The 19814-nt window shown below is 35.7% G+C and overlaps 4 protein-coding genes across 6 annotated transcripts in view; 2 read left to right on the plus strand and 2 right to left on the minus strand.

The window, feature by feature from the left end:
• Positions 1–2850, plus strand: part of LOC124404944 (serine/threonine-protein kinase 25) — a 44620-nt gene extending 41770 nt beyond the window's left edge. For all 3 annotated transcript variants that reach the window (XM_046879487.1, XM_046879486.1, XM_046879485.1), the window contains exon 10: positions 87–2850. In XM_046879487.1, coding sequence (XP_046735443.1) covers positions 87–96 — 10 coding nt within the window. In that variant the 3' untranslated portion in view covers positions 97–2850. The remainder of the gene's footprint in view (positions 1–86) is intronic.
• Positions 2851–5045: 2195 nt separating this feature from the next.
• Positions 5046–9240, minus strand: LOC124404943 (ribosome biogenesis protein BMS1 homolog). Its single transcript, XM_046879484.1, has one exon. The coding sequence runs from the start codon at positions 8959–8961 to the stop codon at positions 5380–5382; it is 3582 nt and encodes a 1193-aa protein (XP_046735440.1). The 5' UTR covers positions 8962–9240; the 3' UTR covers positions 5046–5379.
• Positions 9241–10058: 818 nt separating this feature from the next.
• Positions 10059–12757, minus strand: LOC124404526 (adenylate kinase). The gene is made up of 4 exons (XM_046878725.1): positions 12465–12757; positions 12068–12304; positions 11401–11568; positions 10059–11047 (listed from the first exon to the last, which is right to left on the minus strand). The coding sequence occupies exons 1-4, from the start codon at positions 12567–12569 to the stop codon at positions 10805–10807; spliced, it is 753 nt and encodes a 250-aa protein (XP_046734681.1). The 5' UTR covers positions 12570–12757; the 3' UTR covers positions 10059–10804.
• Positions 12758–13252: 495 nt separating this feature from the next.
• On the plus strand, positions 13253–17694 carry LOC124404541 (transport and Golgi organization protein 11). Its single transcript, XM_046878762.1, has 5 exons — positions 13253–13407; positions 13770–14000; positions 16101–16195; positions 16542–16699; positions 17298–17694. The coding sequence occupies exons 2-5, from the start codon at positions 13775–13777 to the stop codon at positions 17506–17508; spliced, it is 690 nt and encodes a 229-aa protein (XP_046734718.1). The 5' UTR covers positions 13253–13407; positions 13770–13774; the 3' UTR covers positions 17509–17694.
• The last annotated feature ends 2120 nt before the right edge of the window (positions 17695–19814 follow it).

A 19814-nucleotide genomic window follows, 5' to 3' on the forward strand; every position in this document is an offset into this window, starting at 1 on the left:
TGATCAACTTTATAAATGGCACTAGAATCTTGGCTATTAACGTTGTTAATTTTTTACCTGCATTATTTTTTGCCGTCCAATTTCAGAGACACGTAGGGATGCGAGAGAGAAAGGATTGTGATCCAAAAAAAAAATTACATCTTAACATTGTAACTAATTATTTTTAATTATTAATTGTAATAGTTATTGATTTCTACCTTTATATATATATATACATATAGAAAAGATACGTATATATACATACATGTGTATATATATATGAACCATAAATTGTTGATAGTTTTTACCCGATACAGATGGAAAAAAATATTTATGTGCCCAGCTATTGTCATTAATTATTACGATTTATTCACTGGTAGAGATAATAATTAATATACAGTCTAAGTTGTTCGTAATAGGCATTACAGCAAAAAAATAATAATAATAATAATAATAGTATTGATAAAAATAATAATAACAACTCAAGCGTTAAAGTAGGCAAAAATATGTAATTTTGCAAAAATTCTGTACTTCAAATCAGAAAAAAAAGTTTAATAACAGTACAGTCGCGTTAAAACTGATCCATTCGTACAATTACTCCAACAGCTTTTTTGAACTGAAGGGAAGCATTTACTGCAAAAAAATGGTCATTGAAGCTCGGTAGTATTAAAAAATATTAAGAAAAAAATTGTTAACGCTTTCAAACTGTTTGTAAATATATTAAAAATTGTTTTTATGAAAAAGGAGATAACGGACTCGATAATGTAGAATAACCTGTTAGCATGCAACCTACCTGAAACTTAACTATCAAACTTTTCCCATGTTACTTCTACATATCCGTACTATAAGCAGAGCCTACAAAGAAAAAAAAAAGAAAAATTAACAACACCACAAAATACCATTTCATGATTGAAACCATGTCCATCAAATGTATTCATTACTTTGAAGATGGTTGGGTCTCTGAATCCGTGAATGTTTACCCGAAGCATCGACTGTGAAACCATACTTTGGTTGCCAAATGGTTCCTAATTGAATGGTAAACCAGTTCTTCCAAGTATCTATTTTTTAGTCAAGAATACAAATACTGAAATTTTCTCTGAACTCTGTTGGCGCAGATTGCTTGAAATTTTTTCAACAATTTTGTTTGTAACACAGAGAAGCCTGTGTGTTTAAAGTGGCAAGATCTGTTTACATAAAAGAAGGTTTATATTTCCCTGTTACAAAAACGTTCTAAACTGCACACGCTTGTACATTTCAAATGCAATGACTTTACTCTTTGAGTTATATATTTCAACTCATAGATTGCCTCAATCTGTTGATATATCAAAATTTTATGTTTTCACGCAATTATCGTTGCAGCAGGTAGTTCGGAATTAGTACAAAGCAATACTTTGAACAGTTTCAATTTTCACGCCATAAAAATTATTTATGTACCAATGCTCAACTGTTGATTGCTACCTGCGTTCAACCGGTATTTAGGAATAAAAAAAAAAACGACGATTCTGTGTTATGAACTAGAAAAGAAATCATGGAGCATATGTGCTTAAAACTATAATATTATTAAAGCGTTGAGTTCCCTCAGAAAAACTCTGCTGTCGCTAATCAAGTGGGCGAGTCACGACAGACCAGAAATTTTTCAACTTTGCATTAAAAAGAAATAAGCAACATACTGTGCTCATTTTCTAGTGCTCAATGCCGAAAGAACTTTACCCCGCAGATCGGTTATGACAGAACATGTGTTAAAACATTCTAATTAGGTAAAGAGAGTTATCGGAAACCTATTCTTGCCTCATGTAATCATCCAGTCACAGTGCTAACACAATGCTGCATTTCAAAGAAACGACCGTTAAAATAATTAAATTCGTGCGAGTTTGTATTGCTGCTGGCTAATTTTCAGTCAGATAATAATTGAATATAATTTTATAGTTTCAGCAGTACGGAAGTCAAAAAATTTTTACTCAAAAATCGAAATCTATAAGAAAAGAAGTGTGTTGGTACGTGACTCGGACTATAAAATTAGATATACTAGCTTAAAAGCTAAAGAAGACCCTGTAAATATGTATGTAGCTCTATAAGATAGACTTATTCTTCTAAATAAACCGTGATGAAGCTGTGGAGTAGCCTTTAATAGCCCCGCATGACACCTGGCAAATAATTTTGGGCAACCTCTGAACCTTGATTAAATTCTTTTTTGAAAATTTATTCCTTCTGAGTATTAATAATTACAAATAAATAATAACATTTACCCTCGAAGGGCGGATTTAACAAATAAAATAAGGAAGACAGAACATCTATTGGTTACCGTTTCAAAAGTTGGGCGCCCTTATAATCGATTCAAATTTAATAGTTTGTCAAGAGAACTCAACTTCAACTTAACAATAAGTCCGAGAGGAATTGATGTATATAACTTTAAAATGAGAAAATATTTTATGTTCTAATTTCCCAAAATTTTTTTTTAAAGAAAATTTTCGTTACGAAATTCATTTTCCCATTTACTGTGCGAGTTATCTTTGTTTCAAACTATTCTCGTTTAAAGTTACGAATATACATTGTACATACTTTTTTGTTAGTGTGGGTTTCTGGAAAATACGAGACTTGTTCGATAAAGGAATGAAAGAAAAAAACAGTCAATTATCGGTGATAAGAAATTGCTCTATAAAATATTCGAATTTCTTAAACCCATGTCTAACGGGGCTGAGGAAATTTTCCACAGACATCGACGGCAATTTCGATTTATTTGTAAACTAACATGTATTTTATAATATATAATATATTTAGTCACAGGATTTGCTATCGACGCTGGTATTGTGAGAGTTTTCATTTATGAGCAATAGATGTTATCGAGCAGATGATGAGAGAGAGAAAAAACGAGTAAAAAAAAAAAAAAAAAAACATGTTGCAACACGCTGTACAAACGAAATGCTATACAATTTTACCTAATGTGATTAAAATATTGAACATTAGACGCATATAATTAATATATATGAATCCCGGAGTTATGCAGTTGTTTATTCCAAATAGTGAGATAAGAAATAATAACTATTAACTAATACGACGATGGAGAAATATGTATTTTAGACCATAACTACTAAGCGAGGGTGAAAGATTAAGTTACAGGAGAGATCACACAGATTTAGCTGAACTATTATTATACCCATGTTAATTATGCATTATTCATTATTCAGTATACTGTATTTTTATGATTAATCAATATCTCTTATTGTTTCGCGTTGGGATAGGTTTTTAATTTTTGTTTAAATATTATTATATTCTTATACGGTCGCCAGTTGGTAACGTTCTTAATGCTGCCATAGATGTACAGGGTGTTGGTTATGGGTTGAATAGTATGTAATAGGATTCGATGTGAATCGTTACCCCATTAAGAAGTAATTATTTCGTCGGAGTGAGTTTGTTAATTTGTTTTTTTTCAACGATTTTAATAAATAAATACCTAAACACAAACACACACACACACACACACATTCTAGTAGAATATAAACAAAATATTTATCATTTAATTTATTTCTCATAATAACGAAGAAATTGAAAATATTCAATAATAACAACAGATTCTCATCATTTTCATTTTGACATTGGAATGTAATATAATGCAAACTTAATACCTTGTGAAATCTATTATTTAGATTTACTTTTCTTTACTTGTTCAAACGCCTTGTAGACACAAACGTCGTCTGTAACAATTTCATGCTGTGTATTTACGGAGCTGTCGCTTAATTGTGTGCAAGTTGCCCTGTTCACATGTTCGCTGTATTCATAACGAAAACGAAACAGAACAAAAATTTTCTACAATATTCATGTGGCGTGGCATTGATATGTGTATTATACGCAGATTGTAATTATATGGTTATAATTATTTTCATTGTAAGAATATCGAGAAAGAGTGTTATATATCAGGGTGAAAAGCGAGACTTGATTTTTTACTCGTTTAAAACTACAGAGAATTTTTCTTTTTTAATACAGACGTAGGTTTTAGTTTCGTCTTGTACGACAATTTTATTTTCCGTGCATTTTAACTGCAAGATGATATAGTTTATTTACACTGTGTTACAACCACTAGGAGCCAGAAATGAAATTTGTCAATTGGTATTCAGCACTTTTTCTCCCTATCCAAACTTCTAGCTGTTACTGAAAAATTTTCATCGTTACCGATATGACTAACACTAGTATCGACGTAGAATATATTTTTTGTATCTTACCTCTACCCTGGCTGCATTCGACTGTATTATATTGATTGTATGTGGCATGCTGAGGGCGTGTACAAATAAATATTAAATAAATAGATATTGACAGTATAATTTTTACATTTTGTTGGATCTCTACATTATTGCGTCGCAAATAATTGTTGGAGTATTATTATGGGAATAGGTAACAATTTATCGCTAGGCTAAGCGTTGCTAATTAGAACCGTTGTTATTAAAATATATCAACTTGCTCAGCCCTCAGCATAGCGGCGCAGTTTTCCCGCATACAAAATTTTCACAAGTTTTGAAAAACACAGACATCAACTAATTTTCTAAGAGGAAACAACTGCGCATAGTTTCAAGTCGCTAGAATCAATGCTTCAAAAGTTACTGTCTTTATCGAGTTCCAGAATACTTAATTAGTCAAATAACGCCTCTACCAATCAATCCTGAGACAAAAATCTTTTGGGTTTCCTTCAAAATCTTCAAAAATCGCTATCGCTTCAATCGCTACATCATCGCCATACTACACAATCTATACTTGTCTTGTAGATCACCACTCAATCCTATTACATTCAACAAAAATATCACATTTCTAAGTTAAATGAACAGCCTTTCTTACGGTTTGTGAAAGTCAGCTCCAAGATTGGTACGCATGGCAAATTTACCAAATCATTCATGTAAAAACCACAGTTTGAAATAAGAGAGAAAACTGATTAGGCTTTGGGACATAGTCGAAAGACCAATACCTTATGGTTAAAAAAACAAAACTGATTGGGCTAGTTTTAATTACCGTAGACCTTACTATAAACGCATACTGTTGCTCAATACAAAAAAAAAAAAATCTATCTAAATAGATAAATCTGAATTGTACTTAGACACAGTCCACACAGATTTATTGAAATACAAATTCATTATCGTCGAAAGAAATAACTTATACATGCATTGAGTGGAATTTGAAACAAGTGTTTTCAATATTTCGATTGATGCAAAATCACAATTTATTGATCTGTACAGTGCATTCACCTAGATAACAGATGTTGAACATAAAGGTCAACAAGTTCACACTAGTAGGTGAACAAGATTAAAACAATTAATTGTGACTAAGAATAGAAAAAGGCAATTAAAAATAACTATCGAAAATATACATAGCTGTTAATAGAAGAAATCATATTACAGATATAATGAAAGAGTACTCTTAGTTTCTTTTATTTTTATTCTTAGCCTCCATTTTACTAAGTTTTCTAAACACTTCTTTCTTCAACTCTTTTTGTCTACCCATTTTCCTCGCTTCTTCAATCTGCATTCGGGCCTGATGGGCCATGATCCTTCTGCTCATAGCTTCCTTCAGTTGATCCTGTTTATGGCTGTACGAAGTTCTAAGCATTTTCATAAGCTTCGCTACTTGTTCCTCCTTGGGCTCTCTAACAACGGCGGGTCGTCGATCTTCGAATTTTGGTCTACGCTTTTCGATAACAGGTTGTAATTTCGGTTTGTCTTTGTATGGCAAACCCTTCTGCAGAGTCCGCGGTATGATCAGCGGTTTGAAAACTTTCGGATCCCTCTTGATCTCTGTGTAAAGTGAATCCGGATTAGGTTGAGCTCTTAAATTATTCTCCCTCTTGAGCTGGCCAGTCGTCCTCATCCCTCGCCATTGATTTTTCTCATTCGGCGGCAGCAACAACGATGTAACAGGACTATAAAACTTTGGTACGTCTACCTTGTACCAGGTCCGACAAAAGACGATGTCACTGAGCAACACCTTGTCCTCGAAGGTCGCACGAAAGGCACCCTGCGGTTTGGAACAAGCCTTCTTTATCTGACCACGAATTCCAGACACAGTACGCAATTTGGCGCCTTCAAACTTGGCCACTTCCAAACTGGAGTTGAACATTCCTTTGACGAATGCCGTCTTCTTGTAAACCTTGAACGGGGCGCCGGTCAACTTGAGCTTCTTGACGATATACGTCGACTTATCAAGCTCGACTATGGAGCCGGTCGCTGCGATGCGAAAACCTGCTTGCCTGGCAGCCACGTCTTGTACCGCCAAAACTCCAGTGCCCTGAGGAGTTATAGGGCCCCAAAAATGAGCCATGCAAGTCACATGCTCAGGCGTGTACTTCAACATTCTGTGCTTGAGATTGTCCTCGAGCTTTGCGTAAACAGGCAATGCCTGGAACCGCCGCCAACCGACAGAGATAATTAGCGGGTCTTTGGTCTTCAGGATCTTCTTGTACCACCGGTGCTTCTTTATCCGCGTCTGCACAAACCCGATGTTCTCCTCGCCGTGCAACAGCCCGCCGACGATCAGCGGGTAAGTCGGGTCTAAATTTGTTACCAGCTCGCAGGGCACCGAGTCCAACTCGACACGCACGTACATTCCAGGCCTGAAACCCTCGAGCTGGACCCTGATGTCATCCGCGATGCCCTCAAATTCTGACTTGTTTAACTGTGCCTGCCTCTCGACTTCTGACTTTAACTCGTCGTAGTAGGACTTGTCGTCACCCTTGTCGTACTCCGAGTCGAACTTCTCCTTAAGCTTTCGCTTCTTCTCAATCAGTTTTCGTCGCTCGTCAGCCTCACTGGATGTCCTTTCTTCGGGAGCTTCAGCCTTATGCTTTTCCCCAGTTTCCAGATCCTCGAAATCCCCGTACAAATCGTCATTATCTTCAAGGTCGTCGAGCTTTAACAGCTCCTCGGCATCTTCGGATTCCTTCCATTTGCCAGTCACAAAACGATTTATTAGCAGAACTCTGTTTTCGTCCGATTCCCAATCCTTCGACAATTCTATCGAGTAAAACACGCTCTCCTCTTGATTCCGTAGTTCTCGTGCCTCCAGCTTCTGCCTTTCCTGCTTATTTACAATGCGAAAAATACCACCGATATCTTCGTTTTTCGAGTCATCGTCCGAAATTGATTCGTCATTGACAGCCACAAAAGATTTGTCAAATTCTCCATATACAGTTTTCATTAAATTTTTTTGGGATCTTAGCCGATCCGTAAATGCTTCGCTTGCTTTTTCCGTCAGATTTGATTTCCATTGCAACTCATCTCCATCAACATCAACATTCGAACGTAGCTCAGAATCATTATCATCACTCTCTTCGTCAAAACTTTCATTTTCGCTGAGATCAGCCTCTGATCTGTTGTCCCGAATTTTTTTATTACTGTCCAGCATACTCAATGCCTGAGAGATTTTGTCCTTTATATGACTATCGGGATTGTTGCTAAGTCCGCGATACAATTGCTCACTATCAGTTACAGCCTGATCTTTGTTCCCAATGAACTTCACTGATACATTTCCATCTCCGTCTTCAATTCTTTTTCTTTTACAAATGATCCTGTCGTCTTCTTCTGAACAGGATCTTTTACTCCTCTCATTACTTTCCAGTTCATCTCCATCCGAATCATAATTTTGTTTACCAAAATCCACCTCATCGTCGCTGTCTTCTTCGTCGTTGAGTGGCTCGTTCATCTCATCGTCGAATACTACTTTACGTCTGATCCTTTGTTCTTCGATAAATGATTTGCCCTGCGAATCAGGATTGAACTCTTCTCCGACATCTTCTGACCTAATCAGTGCAGTGCCACTGAAAATCTGCATTTCGCTACGTCGCAACTTAGTGTCGATGGTTTCTTGCGTTTCCATCAAATTGCCAACCAGACTGGGATCCTCTCCTTCCTTCTCTTGATGGGAGTGGCTTCCTCCCAATTCTACATAGACGGCATCCTTATCGTAGACGATACCGCCAACTCCCGAAAACGGAGCGTAGATCAGTCTCTCCTTTTCAACGAGAGCGCGTTTCTTTATTTGATCAGGCAGCGGGCAAGGATCAGGCAAGAAACTGACATCCTTGATCTTGAGGTCTCCGCAGCCAGGAATATGCACAGAAGTTTCCTTGTTCAGAGGAACACCACGCACGTATCCATAGAGACTGATTGTTCTGTCGACTTTCGTATTCTGTCTAATGGATTCTGGTGGGGTGAGATCTTCTATCCTATCTGCCAGGAGGTACGGATGCGTGGTTCGCCAAGTCAGAGGCCTGAACTTGATCACTGATATAAAACGAGCTAGATTCTTTACTTCATTGCGGAGGTACTCGTCGTGGAGGAGTCCAGACAAATAGAATAGCTTTGCTCCGGCGTAAACTTCCGTCCAAAATCTGTGCTTCAGTGTTTTCTTGGTCTTTCTCAACTGCTTGGTATTCTTTATGAGGTCCAGATGCGTCAGGACTCCCATTATTCTCGGCATACCATGCACCTGGCATATGTTGAGAAACTCAAATATCTCCATTTCAAAACCGAACGACGCATCCACCAGGAGCAAAACCAAATCGGCTATTTTGGCTATGTCGATCATGCTATTGATGTCGTTGTTGCATTCAATGAATGTTATGCGACGTCTTTTACCAGAAACAACAGTTACTGGGCCAAGAATATTCGACAATGGCTGCCGAGCAAAGCTCTTTATTAGACATTGCATTAGCATCGATTTGCCCACTTTTGGCGGACCAACTAAAGCCACTAAGACAGGTGGTGGTTCCAGAGGCGTTCTATCCACCAGTGGTACATGCTGTTTTTTGGTTTCAAGGTCTTGTTTGCGTCTGAAACCACGCTCAGCTCTTATGGCCGAATTGAATGTGAAAGCCTTTGGGTTCTTTTGCTTGTCTGTCAACTCTTGAACATGTTCATTTTTGCTTTTTTTCTTTTCTGCCTTTCGCCCCGCGTTGCGATCACGATGCGACTTATGCTTTACCCCTCCATCCTCGATTGCAGACATTTTTTACTTACACTTTAGTCATTAACAATTAACCAGAATCTTATTTATCATTTCATGAGATTGAAGGCATAACATAACCTTAAAAGTTATGTGACCGGTTAAAAAGTATTAAAGATAATATATTTTACGTTAATTTCTGGACGGTTTATAAAGGCTGTAAAATAATTGGTGTCAATTTACGAACTGTTGATGATTGAACTATTATTTAACATTATTTTTCCAACTTTGGAGAACTTTACACGTGACCTGACAACTCAACACGGTGCCGTTCTGTGCCTTTTCAGTAATATAAAGTGTATAAAGCACGTGTCGGGGGCACTGAAATGTATAGTTATATTTCAGTAGTATAGGGGGCCTGATGCACAGATTTAGGCGAATAATCAGTGTTGCCATGTGTGGACATGAGATAGTGTGATTTCCCTAGTTGCCAACCAATAGGAAAAACCTTGGAGCATACAGACATGAAGGAAGCCCGACGCTGAAAAAATGCCCGCGGATCAGTGAGAGAGAAAAACGTAGTAACACTAAATGCCTTCTCTTTCTACGGCAACAGCGTATGTATGAACATATAATCCATAATCATATTATACTCGTATTATACACTAATGCATAGTGAGTCAACGCATAGTGGGTAAGGTTATTGATACAAAAAATCAATAATATCAATGTTTAGCATATTTTTAAATGAAATAATATAATATATGAACGTGAAACAGTCTGATGCGCATAAAAGATTGAAACGTAATGTAAGTGTTTAAGGAATAAGCTAAAAAAAATTAATAATTGGCTTGCACGAAGAAACGCAACATTTTATCGGCATGATTCAGTAACCAAATGAATCTTGATAGGTACTGCACTACTGCAACAACAACAGCTATGCTCTAACGTAAAGATGTAGTGTTCCTACTTCTTTCCCCATGCCTTTTTTACTTACCGAAAGGATGTATGTATGTACCAGGCTTTCTTCATGTCTGTATGCTCTAAGGCGTAAATACACGTAGAAATTCCCTACGAGTAAAACAAAACTGGCACTTTGCTCGCAGTGTATTTTAGCAAAGAATTTATTTATTTGCGATACATTGATCTGGGTATACGATTGATAAAATTTACGATATACATAAACGAATGGCGCAATTTACGCAAATTCAACAGATTCTATGCTTATTTTTTGTGATTGACGATACGACCGTAACGTGTAGTAACGGTGATTTATGTGCGTAATAATGTTCCAGTAATGATTAAATATCCTGAGTGTTTTTAAACGTTTTCTGGGACATTTTCAAAAAAAGAGTATCTATATTTTCCGTTTTCATACGTCCCGTACTTACCTTTATATGTATAAAATTATATTAAACAGTATCTACAAATATTATAATTTGAGTTACAATCTTTCGAACGCAGTTTGGAAAGCGTTAAATATTTTTAATATTTTTCGGACATCTGATGCTCGGGCATGTTAATTGTTGGAGAAAGTATAGCGCCACGGATATATCTTCAAAATACGAATAAACGAACGATAGTTTTGATTAAAAACGTCAACCAATAACGGGAAGCAACCCCATTTATGAAACATTGGCCACAAACTTTGTTCTGTATGTTTCACACGATATGTATATTACAGGCGAACAGGTTGTATAAGTAATTTCGTCACTAAATCGGTGTCCGATAATTACAGCTTAATCCTATCAAAGCCAGATCGATCATTCATATCTGAAATTGATCGATAACGATAATGTTGTTAACAATGATTAGTGACGCGATTAACGACAGTATTCGAGCATCACACGATTCTATGATATATTGCTTGCATTTATGCATAACATAACAACAGCAAATGGTATGCTTAGAAGAAGTTACTAAAAAATCCTTTGCTCTTCTTCTCTTTAACCGTCGTCGCTTGACGGAAAATCGAATCTATATCTTTGAATACATCTGCGCTGGACTTAGCCGCGTTCACGTGATAATGAATACCACGTAATGCGTAATAGTCGACCAATGGTGCAGTCTGGGTGTGATAAGTGGCCAATCTCTTCTTTAAAGTGTCTGCATTGTCGTCCGACCTTCGAATCAAAGCTTCTCCAGTAATCTAATGACAACATTAATAGGGTAATTAGTAAAAAGAGCAGTTACTAGCTCAGATGTTGATCAAACCACCATAATCCCAAGTTTTCGAATTACTCTTAGGTCGAATATTGAAACAGGGTTTCATTACACCAATTGGCAATTTAGAAAAAAAGCTCCTCTTTTTCACTATTTTACTAATAGCAAGCAAGTGTTTGAAAATTCTAATCATTTTCTATTAAAATTCCCCCATTTAATAATTGTAAATTGTTGAATGCTGGAGAGAAAATCTATTTGAATAATCCGACAACTTGTATCAGGGTAGAATACGAACATGGCATCCCCTCAACGAATAGCAGAAGCTTATTAATCTCTTACATCATCCTTCATGGGAACCTTTGGTGGCGAAAATTCGTCGTGATAAGATCGTCCACTCGATGGGTGGATTAGACGCCCAGTTATTCTGCGCACAAGCAAGTTATCATCTATTCCAAATTCGATAACTGCGTCGAGCTTCGTTTTTCGTTTTTCCAGGATATTGTCCAGCTGATAGAATCAATGTAGTTGTGAAAATTAGTGATTGTATAGAGCCTTGGTTTACTAGTGGTCAAAATGTTTCTGATTATTTTCAAACAGGTTTCTGATAGATTCTAAAATTTCTAGCGTATTGCCAGAAATATTTTGTAAACTTGGATTATTTCTTATTATATTCTTATATCACTTTCACGTAATTTGAACACAATTTGCACAACTTGATAAAAATTTTATGAAACCAGAAACTTCTTATAAAACCTGTATTCAACCTATGAGAATAAATCTAGAAAACATTCTGTGAAATTTCATGTCAGATATCTGAAAATAATTCGAATTATGCAAATGTAGTCTGAATAAAATCAGAGCTCAATGGAGTTGATGAGACATTTTTTTACAATATTTCAGTTAATTGTTAAACCTTAGTAAGATGTATTTACTCACAGAAGAAATTTACTCAAACTAAGGAAGGGATTCAAATATCTCAGGGCAAAAAAGCATGTATGTAAATTACTTTTTCCGCCTGTTGTACACTGCGTGGAAATCCATCTAGCAAGAAGCCTCGCTGGCACTCAGGTTTGTTAAGATTGCTGTCGATCATGTTGACTACAAGATCATCACTGACAAATTTTCCTTGGTCCATAACTGCCTTGAGCTGAGCTCCCAAAGAAGAGCCAGAAGCGATTTCAGCTCTCAACATATCGCCAGTTGAGAGATGGCACACACAGTACCTTTCCCTCAAGGCCACCGCCTATGAAACCCAAAAGAAAATTGCATTAAGTTGTGCCAGGACAAAATGTAACGAGTCTCGTACGAAAGTCTTCAAGAAATCATCGTGTAATTTTGAACGTGAATGAGAATTGACGAGCGAAAACCGCAACCTGCATAGTGCATATGGGCTTATTGCATACCTGAGTCCCTTTCCCGCTACCCGGTGGCCCAAGAAGGACGGCATTTACGCCTTTAGTCGGAACGGCGATATCTTCTTTCGGTGCAGCTGCTGTTGCAGGTGCCATGATTGATGAGAATTGTTATTAAATGATGAAAAGCGGGTCAAAGAAGCTCAAAAAAGACCGATAACTTTTCCGGAGTGAGTGCAGGAGCGACTGGATTACAAGGTCATAACACTCGCGCCATTGGAATATGCACGTCCAATCAAGGTATCCACAATCTAACGTGGCATTTCACCACGGATTGTGTTAAGCGCTTGAGAATAACAAACTGAAATATAACCATGATAATAACACTGGAATGATCACTGCCTGTAATATTCCTAGTCATGCAAGTGATCGTTCCAGTATTATTATGGTGGTGCATTCCAAAACTGTCTAGCAGTGCTAAAACTCCCTAGGACAGAGGCAAAACTAGTCACAAATACGGCAGTGCAAAAGAGATAAAAGATTGTTGATAGCACTAATTTCGGAACAAACCTTGCATTCGGTGGCCGACAACTACGTTCCTAAAACAGATGAGAGCCCTACCCTTACCGACTGAGTTTGTTTTTTGCAATGACCAAGTTTACCGACAACGGTGTTCACTATAAGACTTGAAAGTATTTGAAAAAGAAGAAGAGTGAGATTACCACGGACTTAACAGATTACGGATCACAGCACAATGGATGTGGTCCGCAATTTGTGCGTACAATACGTCCAATACTACCTCTTCTCTGTTGTCATTTTCTCTATAAACTTCGTGGTACGAGCATGTCCTTCTAAGTCAGTGGTTATCATCCGTTATGTAATTAGCGGTCAGTTGAGAACCAAGCATTGAACATATCGAATATGGAACGTTTGGCATTCCGCGGCAAAGTTCGCTCGCTACTTTGATATTCATCTTCGGCGACAACAACGGCAGGTACGTAGATGCCGTCAAACAAGCATTATTTATTCAAATATAGCCCTATATATGGACGAATTGATATCAAAACCGTCCAATCGTCGAATCGAACGGTTGCGAATATCGCGATACACTGTCCCCGACGTTTCGTAGGTTAGGTTTTAATTTTTAACCATCATTATATCACGTCAGGTTCATCTATATTCTTCGTGTTGTATACAAAAAAGAGTCGAATTCAACGGCTGTTTGCAGCTCCGGTTGTCAGGATATAAATATTTCGACTTTCCAAGCAAAGAAGGTCGAATAGTCTTGCGAATCCTGAAATCAGGATCCATTACTTCTCTTTGTCTATATTTTTCTTGTCCCATTATCCATGTCAGGCAAAATGTCTAAGGCTCATAGTCCGACTCGATTCAATGGCGAGGCGGACAGCTTCTACGACTCGAACTTCACCCTGGATATCAACAAACGAATGAGGGTACCCAAGAGCATAAGAGTCAGCGGTGATTACACCGACGAGAATGTTGCTGGCACAAATGGATCCAGCTGGAATCAGATGCTGGCGAACGAGAAATTCGAGATGCATGTACCAGACAGGATCCTCGTTGCTGGTGAGTTTTAATTCCATTTCAATAACTAGGCGGTAACACGAAGTAAAATAGGAAATTCGCCAAAATCTTATGCTCAGTTGCTAACCCATTTGGCACTGGTTTATTTATAAATAGACATCCTAAGTACTCTGTTTTTTGGGTTTATAAATAGGCTGTCTCCTAACGTTTCTGTGTGTTTTTGTTAGTTTACGTTGTGCTTACCAGTCTTCCAAAAATATTGCCAGTCATTCTACCATGTTTTTAACTGACATTTAGTGCTTGACTCTGTCAAAACGTTGATGCTTCTGTTTTTGATCTCATAAAATGTGCGACCTGTACTAAAAAAATGGTTTGTGATATTGATTAGTGTTTTGCACGTTTGTTCGTGATACTAATTACGTTTTTTTCTCCATAAGTTTGAATTCAGTAATGTTAAAACAACGAAAGGTTTTTCAAAAAAATCATTATTTTGCCACTTTAGAATTACTTTGACAGTGTCAAGTTTGCAAAATATGATTATGATTTGCAGGAGTTTATCATGGTGGCCACTAGTTAGGGAAAACTGAGAATTCGTGGAAAAGTCAGGGAATTTTTTTATTTAATGTGAGATTCTGATTTCTTTTCAAAATCCGTTATTATCTTAACTTCACAAATTTTAACCTCATTATTCTTGTTTGATAATTCACTGTTCACAATTTGTCCTGTAATTTCTTTTTCCGCTGATGTAACTTTCAATATTATTCAAGGTAACTCAGAACTACTGTTCACCCCATAAACTACTGACGTATTCCTCATGGAAATCTGCTACTAAAACGTTTTTTCTTTCTGATAAAGAATTTGTCGTTTGCAAATTGGAACCTTTTGAAATTTGCCAATCGGGTAGCATCCGATGATTTAGAACAGAGTTGACTGATCGTCATTTGATTGTCATGCACTCGGCAACTGTCCCGAGCTACCAGATGCTACTTGATTGGCCAATTTCAAACGGCTGTAATTCAAAAATGAGAAATTTTCTATAAAGAGTTAATAAAATTTTCAGTCGCAGATTTTCATAAGAAACACATTGATCGCGTATAGGCCAATACTATTGTTTACTTCTGACTTTATATTTCTTGTCTTTTTTTGAAGGATCAATCGTCCCCAGTATTCAAAAATATTTTTATTCTCATTTCTATTGCCTATTATTACTAATGAATGCGACAATTCAAAAGTAGAGGATCCTTGTTGCATACTTGTTATTTATTTTTTATTTTTTTGTCAGTTTCAAGAATGTTATCATTTTTTCTGAACTACGAAGCTGTGTGTGTTATTATGATTCAAAACTGTCAACATCTGTACATCATTTCTTCCCCAGCTATTTTGTGAGGTTTACATTGCATTTTTCCATTGTGATTCTTTAGTGCTTAATCAAGTTCTTATTATGTCTTATATAAGTGTAACTTCTTGTTTTCTCTTATACCGTGTGCATGCTGTGTTTCATATTCAACTCTGTTATTATATACTGTATTATGTATTTTATAGCTTTGACGGATCAAATCGTGGGTACGCAGAATTATATTATCCCAAATTACATAGGTATTCGATGTTTGTTAGTATAGTTTGTGTCATCGGTTTAAACCAATGGTGATGGTTAAAATTAGAAGAAATCATGGGCAATTTTAATTTCTCAATATCGTATTCGAACAGAAAGTTTTCTAAATTCTCAATGATTTTTTATTCCTACATTTTTAGTAAACACAGACGAAACTGTAATATTGTGATCATTCTACAGGTCTTAGAAATATCCTTTCAACATCTTAAGCTTGTCAAAATAAATCCCCTGCAATTGAAATATCCTGGAATTTGAGTGGAATTATTAATCGCCTGTAAATTTGAAAGAACGTCATTCCAACTTCTCAATTTTCCTGAAATGTTTTCATTTCTTGTACAATTTCTTTGTACATGTTTTTCATTTCAGCAATTGTTTTTGCTTGATGATTTTTTTTTCAGACCTCATTTCACTAAAAAAAGTTATTCGAATAACTGACTTAGGATAGTTGATATTTTTATTAAAAAAAAGAGTTACGTATTAACTGAACTTGTTAGCGTTTGAACAAACCTACTTTTCATTATTTTAAACAGGGCAGGATCAGCACGTAGGCACAAAGGCACCACCTAGAGAAATTATTTTGGAAAATTCAGTTATGCCGCCAGAGCCAGGCATGATCAGAGTTCAGGTGAGTACATGTATTTTCACTGAAACAGAACTGACATTATTTTTGACATATTCAAAGAAGAATGAAATCATGAAATACTATATTTGAATTTACTAATAAAAGTGGTTTTTCAACGTATATACTTGGCTCTTCTTCAATTCAATGTGGCAAAATGAAGGTGTAACGGCTTGCACGAAGTTTTCTGTCCTCTTATATTCATATAATCAAGACAAAACTGCTACAACGATCAGCTGACTACTCAGGACGATGCCATTTTGATTTAGTCTAAAAGATTGAATATGATAAGGGTGGTAAACCGAAGTTAAAGAAGTACTGGTGAAATTTCTATTATGTATATCGATTTCAGACTCCGCCCCGCGTTTTGACATTGGACGATCACTTTTTCCCTGCCGTCGACGAAGAGGATCCAAATGAATTTACAAACGAGAATACAGAGACGCCATCTACCGTCTCTAGGTCTCGAGGCCGATACAATAACGACAATCAAATTGTCAGGCAAGTTAGGTAGGCGTGTTTACAGATTGCGAATTCCTAGGTACTTATTCTAAAATCATTCTCTTTTATCACAGTGCCATGAGAGATGGAGCTCAATACTACTCGATACCTTCTTTTCAAATTAAGTAGTAGACGTACTATGACCTCAGGATTAATTTTCAACTGTTTCAAAGGCATAAAGTAACGATCAATATTTTTAGAGTATCAAAATAGTTTAAGAAAGATGAATTCACTTTTCAGTTAGTCCACATAAAATATTATCCTATAGTTGTTACCTGGAACTTTTCACCCTACGAATGTCTTATTTGGTTACATTTAGGGAATCGCATGACGCTGTCGAAGATTTTTCAATAAAATTATCTGCCAAACGAGTTCATTGATATTTGCAAAACTATTTCGGTACTCTGAGGATAATGATAATCAAATTTTTGCCTTTGAAACTAACGAAAATTAATTCTAAAGTTATGTTACCGCTGCGATATAACCCAACAACATCTGGCTTTATCACTTTACTATGGTTTTGCTGTGACAAGTGATAAAATTTCAGAGTAAGGCCCCAAAGAATTGAGCGTATCGCACATTTACCAGGGAAATATTGGTATTTCAGGGAACAAACGCCGTCATACAATTCATTGGATGTCTCGTTACCGCCGTCGGAAGAAATACAGCACCTCCGGCGTCAGGTCGGAAAGTTGACTCGACGCATTTTAGCAGTTGAAGTTGAATCGCAACAACGTCAACAACGGGACAAAATACTATACGCCGTTGCGTTGTCGTACTTCTTCCTAAAAACATTTTTCTGGCTGAGTAGGAACTAAGTTTTACGTTATGTATGATAAGGAAAATTAATCTTATTACATGAAATACCAGTCTAAGGTCTACTAGAGTCTTTTATGTGTTTATGATTTTGGATGCAAAGATACAGACCAAAGATCTGACGTGGTATGACAGAGAATGAACTAAAAAAACTACAATCTCTCAGCTTTTTGGAAGTGAGCAGAAAATAAAACAAATGTTTGTGTATTACCTCAGCTAACCACCGACTGAAATACCGATTATATATCTATATATATATATATATAATACCTTGTACAATTTGACAGTGATTTTGTTTACCGAAGTTATAATCAGCGCTTTTAACTAGAGAAAAAAAAAAAAACCCAAGTACTGTTTTATAGATCGTTAAATCGAATGATTGCTTAATGATAGTTCGTTATTCCTATTGTACAGAATGATTTAGGTATATCATCGTAAAATGTTGAAAAGGAGATTCCTTGTCAAAAAATTTATGAATAAAGTTTCTTTTGAAGAAAATTTCAGGCGGACGATTTTTTTTTCTGCATTAGAAAAACTATAAATATTTGTATATGTGCGTTTTGATTGGTTGGGTTTTTTTTTTCAATACAATTAGAGGTCTCGGCAATGCTCTAAAAATAATTTTTGTTCTCCGATATATTTGAGTTTTTGATTGTAAACCTTACCTTTTGTATTTAGATTAGCTGTTGAAACCAGTAGAAAAATTTATGAAGGTGTCAATAGTTGGTAAAAATAATTTTAAAAGAAATTATTTTTTTTCAGCTGATTGACGCACAAGAGTTTCAGGAATTCATTGAGAGATTTAGTATTATTGGAAAGTACTATGATTTAGCACTCTCCAAACTTTAGTCTAACAGGTCAATGAATTCTTTTGTATCTACGCGGTAAAATTTGATATTGAAAAAGAATCTACCCAAAAAAAATGTTCCAGTTATACCTGAATCTTCCTGTATTATATGTTTGTTAATGTATATTTATATCGTATCATAATAGGTATGTGCCATAGTACACATGTAGGTTGAGCTGGCGCTGCGTTGGGTCTTTTAATTTAATTTTCTATATCACTTTGAAATACTCGTTTACTTCTTACTTACCTATTTATTGGTTTTTGAATTAATCATATCTTCCCTGTTTGATATCAATAGTTAAATGAGATATTACGATGCTAACAAATCGGTATAGAAAAATTTTTGTATTTATTATGTACTTCATTTGCAAAGTTCATTAAGGGGGGAAATTTTGTGAAATTTTGATAATATCGAGTTTTTGATTTTTGAAACGATTAAAAAAGATGTGACCAAAAATTCCTCCCAACAAAATTTAGATTATGGTAGTATGTGTGCTGAAAAAAAATTTCAATCTCTCGCGATGAAAGTGCATGCGCAAAGAACTTTTGGCAGAAAATTTCCAGCGTAACGCTCTTCAAAAATTCCTTGCGCATACACGTTCGTCGCAGGAGATTAAAATTTTTTTTCAACACACATACTACCATAATCTAAATTATGTTGAGAGGAATTTTTGATCACACCATCTTTAGTCATCTGAAAAACAAAAAACTCGATATCATCGAAATTTCACCGAAGTCCCTCCCCTTAAAAGCCTTTCACGTTTTTTTTCTGTCCAATATCGATTTTCGTTTTGTGTTTTTTTTTTTTTGATTTTTTTTTTTTCTATCAAATAATTCCTTGTGCCATAATAGAAAGTTATATTAATGGGTGATTTGAAAATTTGAACAAAATGAGACCTAACGTGTGTTGTAAACCTCCCCACATGTGGTTATTACACGTAATTGCTACTATAAAAATCTGTCTGTAATTTACAAAATTCGACGCTAATCAAAAATCCCGTTTATATGTTATGCTATTCTATTCTATTATACAATAATTAATATTGTATGTAGTCTTGTACTCGTAGCACTAATATTATAAATTATAGTATAATGTAAAACAACCCAAAACTGATTCTAGTTTTTTTCCCCTTTTTTGCAAATTAGTTACGAAGAAAAAATCCGTAGACAAAAAAAAAAAAAAAAAAAAAAAAAAAAAAAAAAAAAAAACACAAACAAACAAACAAACAAACAAACAAACAAACAAACAAACAAACAAACAAACAAACACAGAATATGTATTTTCATGTTGAAATGAATATTTTTATCGCATGGTTGTCGAAGTTTTTTCTCTTTACGTCGAGATTTGGATTTCTTTATTTTTATCACTACGGTAAAGGATGTAGACGTATATAAGTGTCTCAAATTTTACACGAAAAGAACATCGTGAACGTAGGCTATGCATTTTAAATAGTCTTTTGT

The sequence above is a fragment of the Diprion similis genome, chromosome 3 (assembly GCF_021155765.1).
Source record: "Diprion similis isolate iyDipSimi1 chromosome 3, iyDipSimi1.1, whole genome shotgun sequence".
In the NCBI taxonomy this organism is placed as follows: Eukaryota; Metazoa; Arthropoda; class Insecta; order Hymenoptera; family Diprionidae; genus Diprion; species Diprion similis.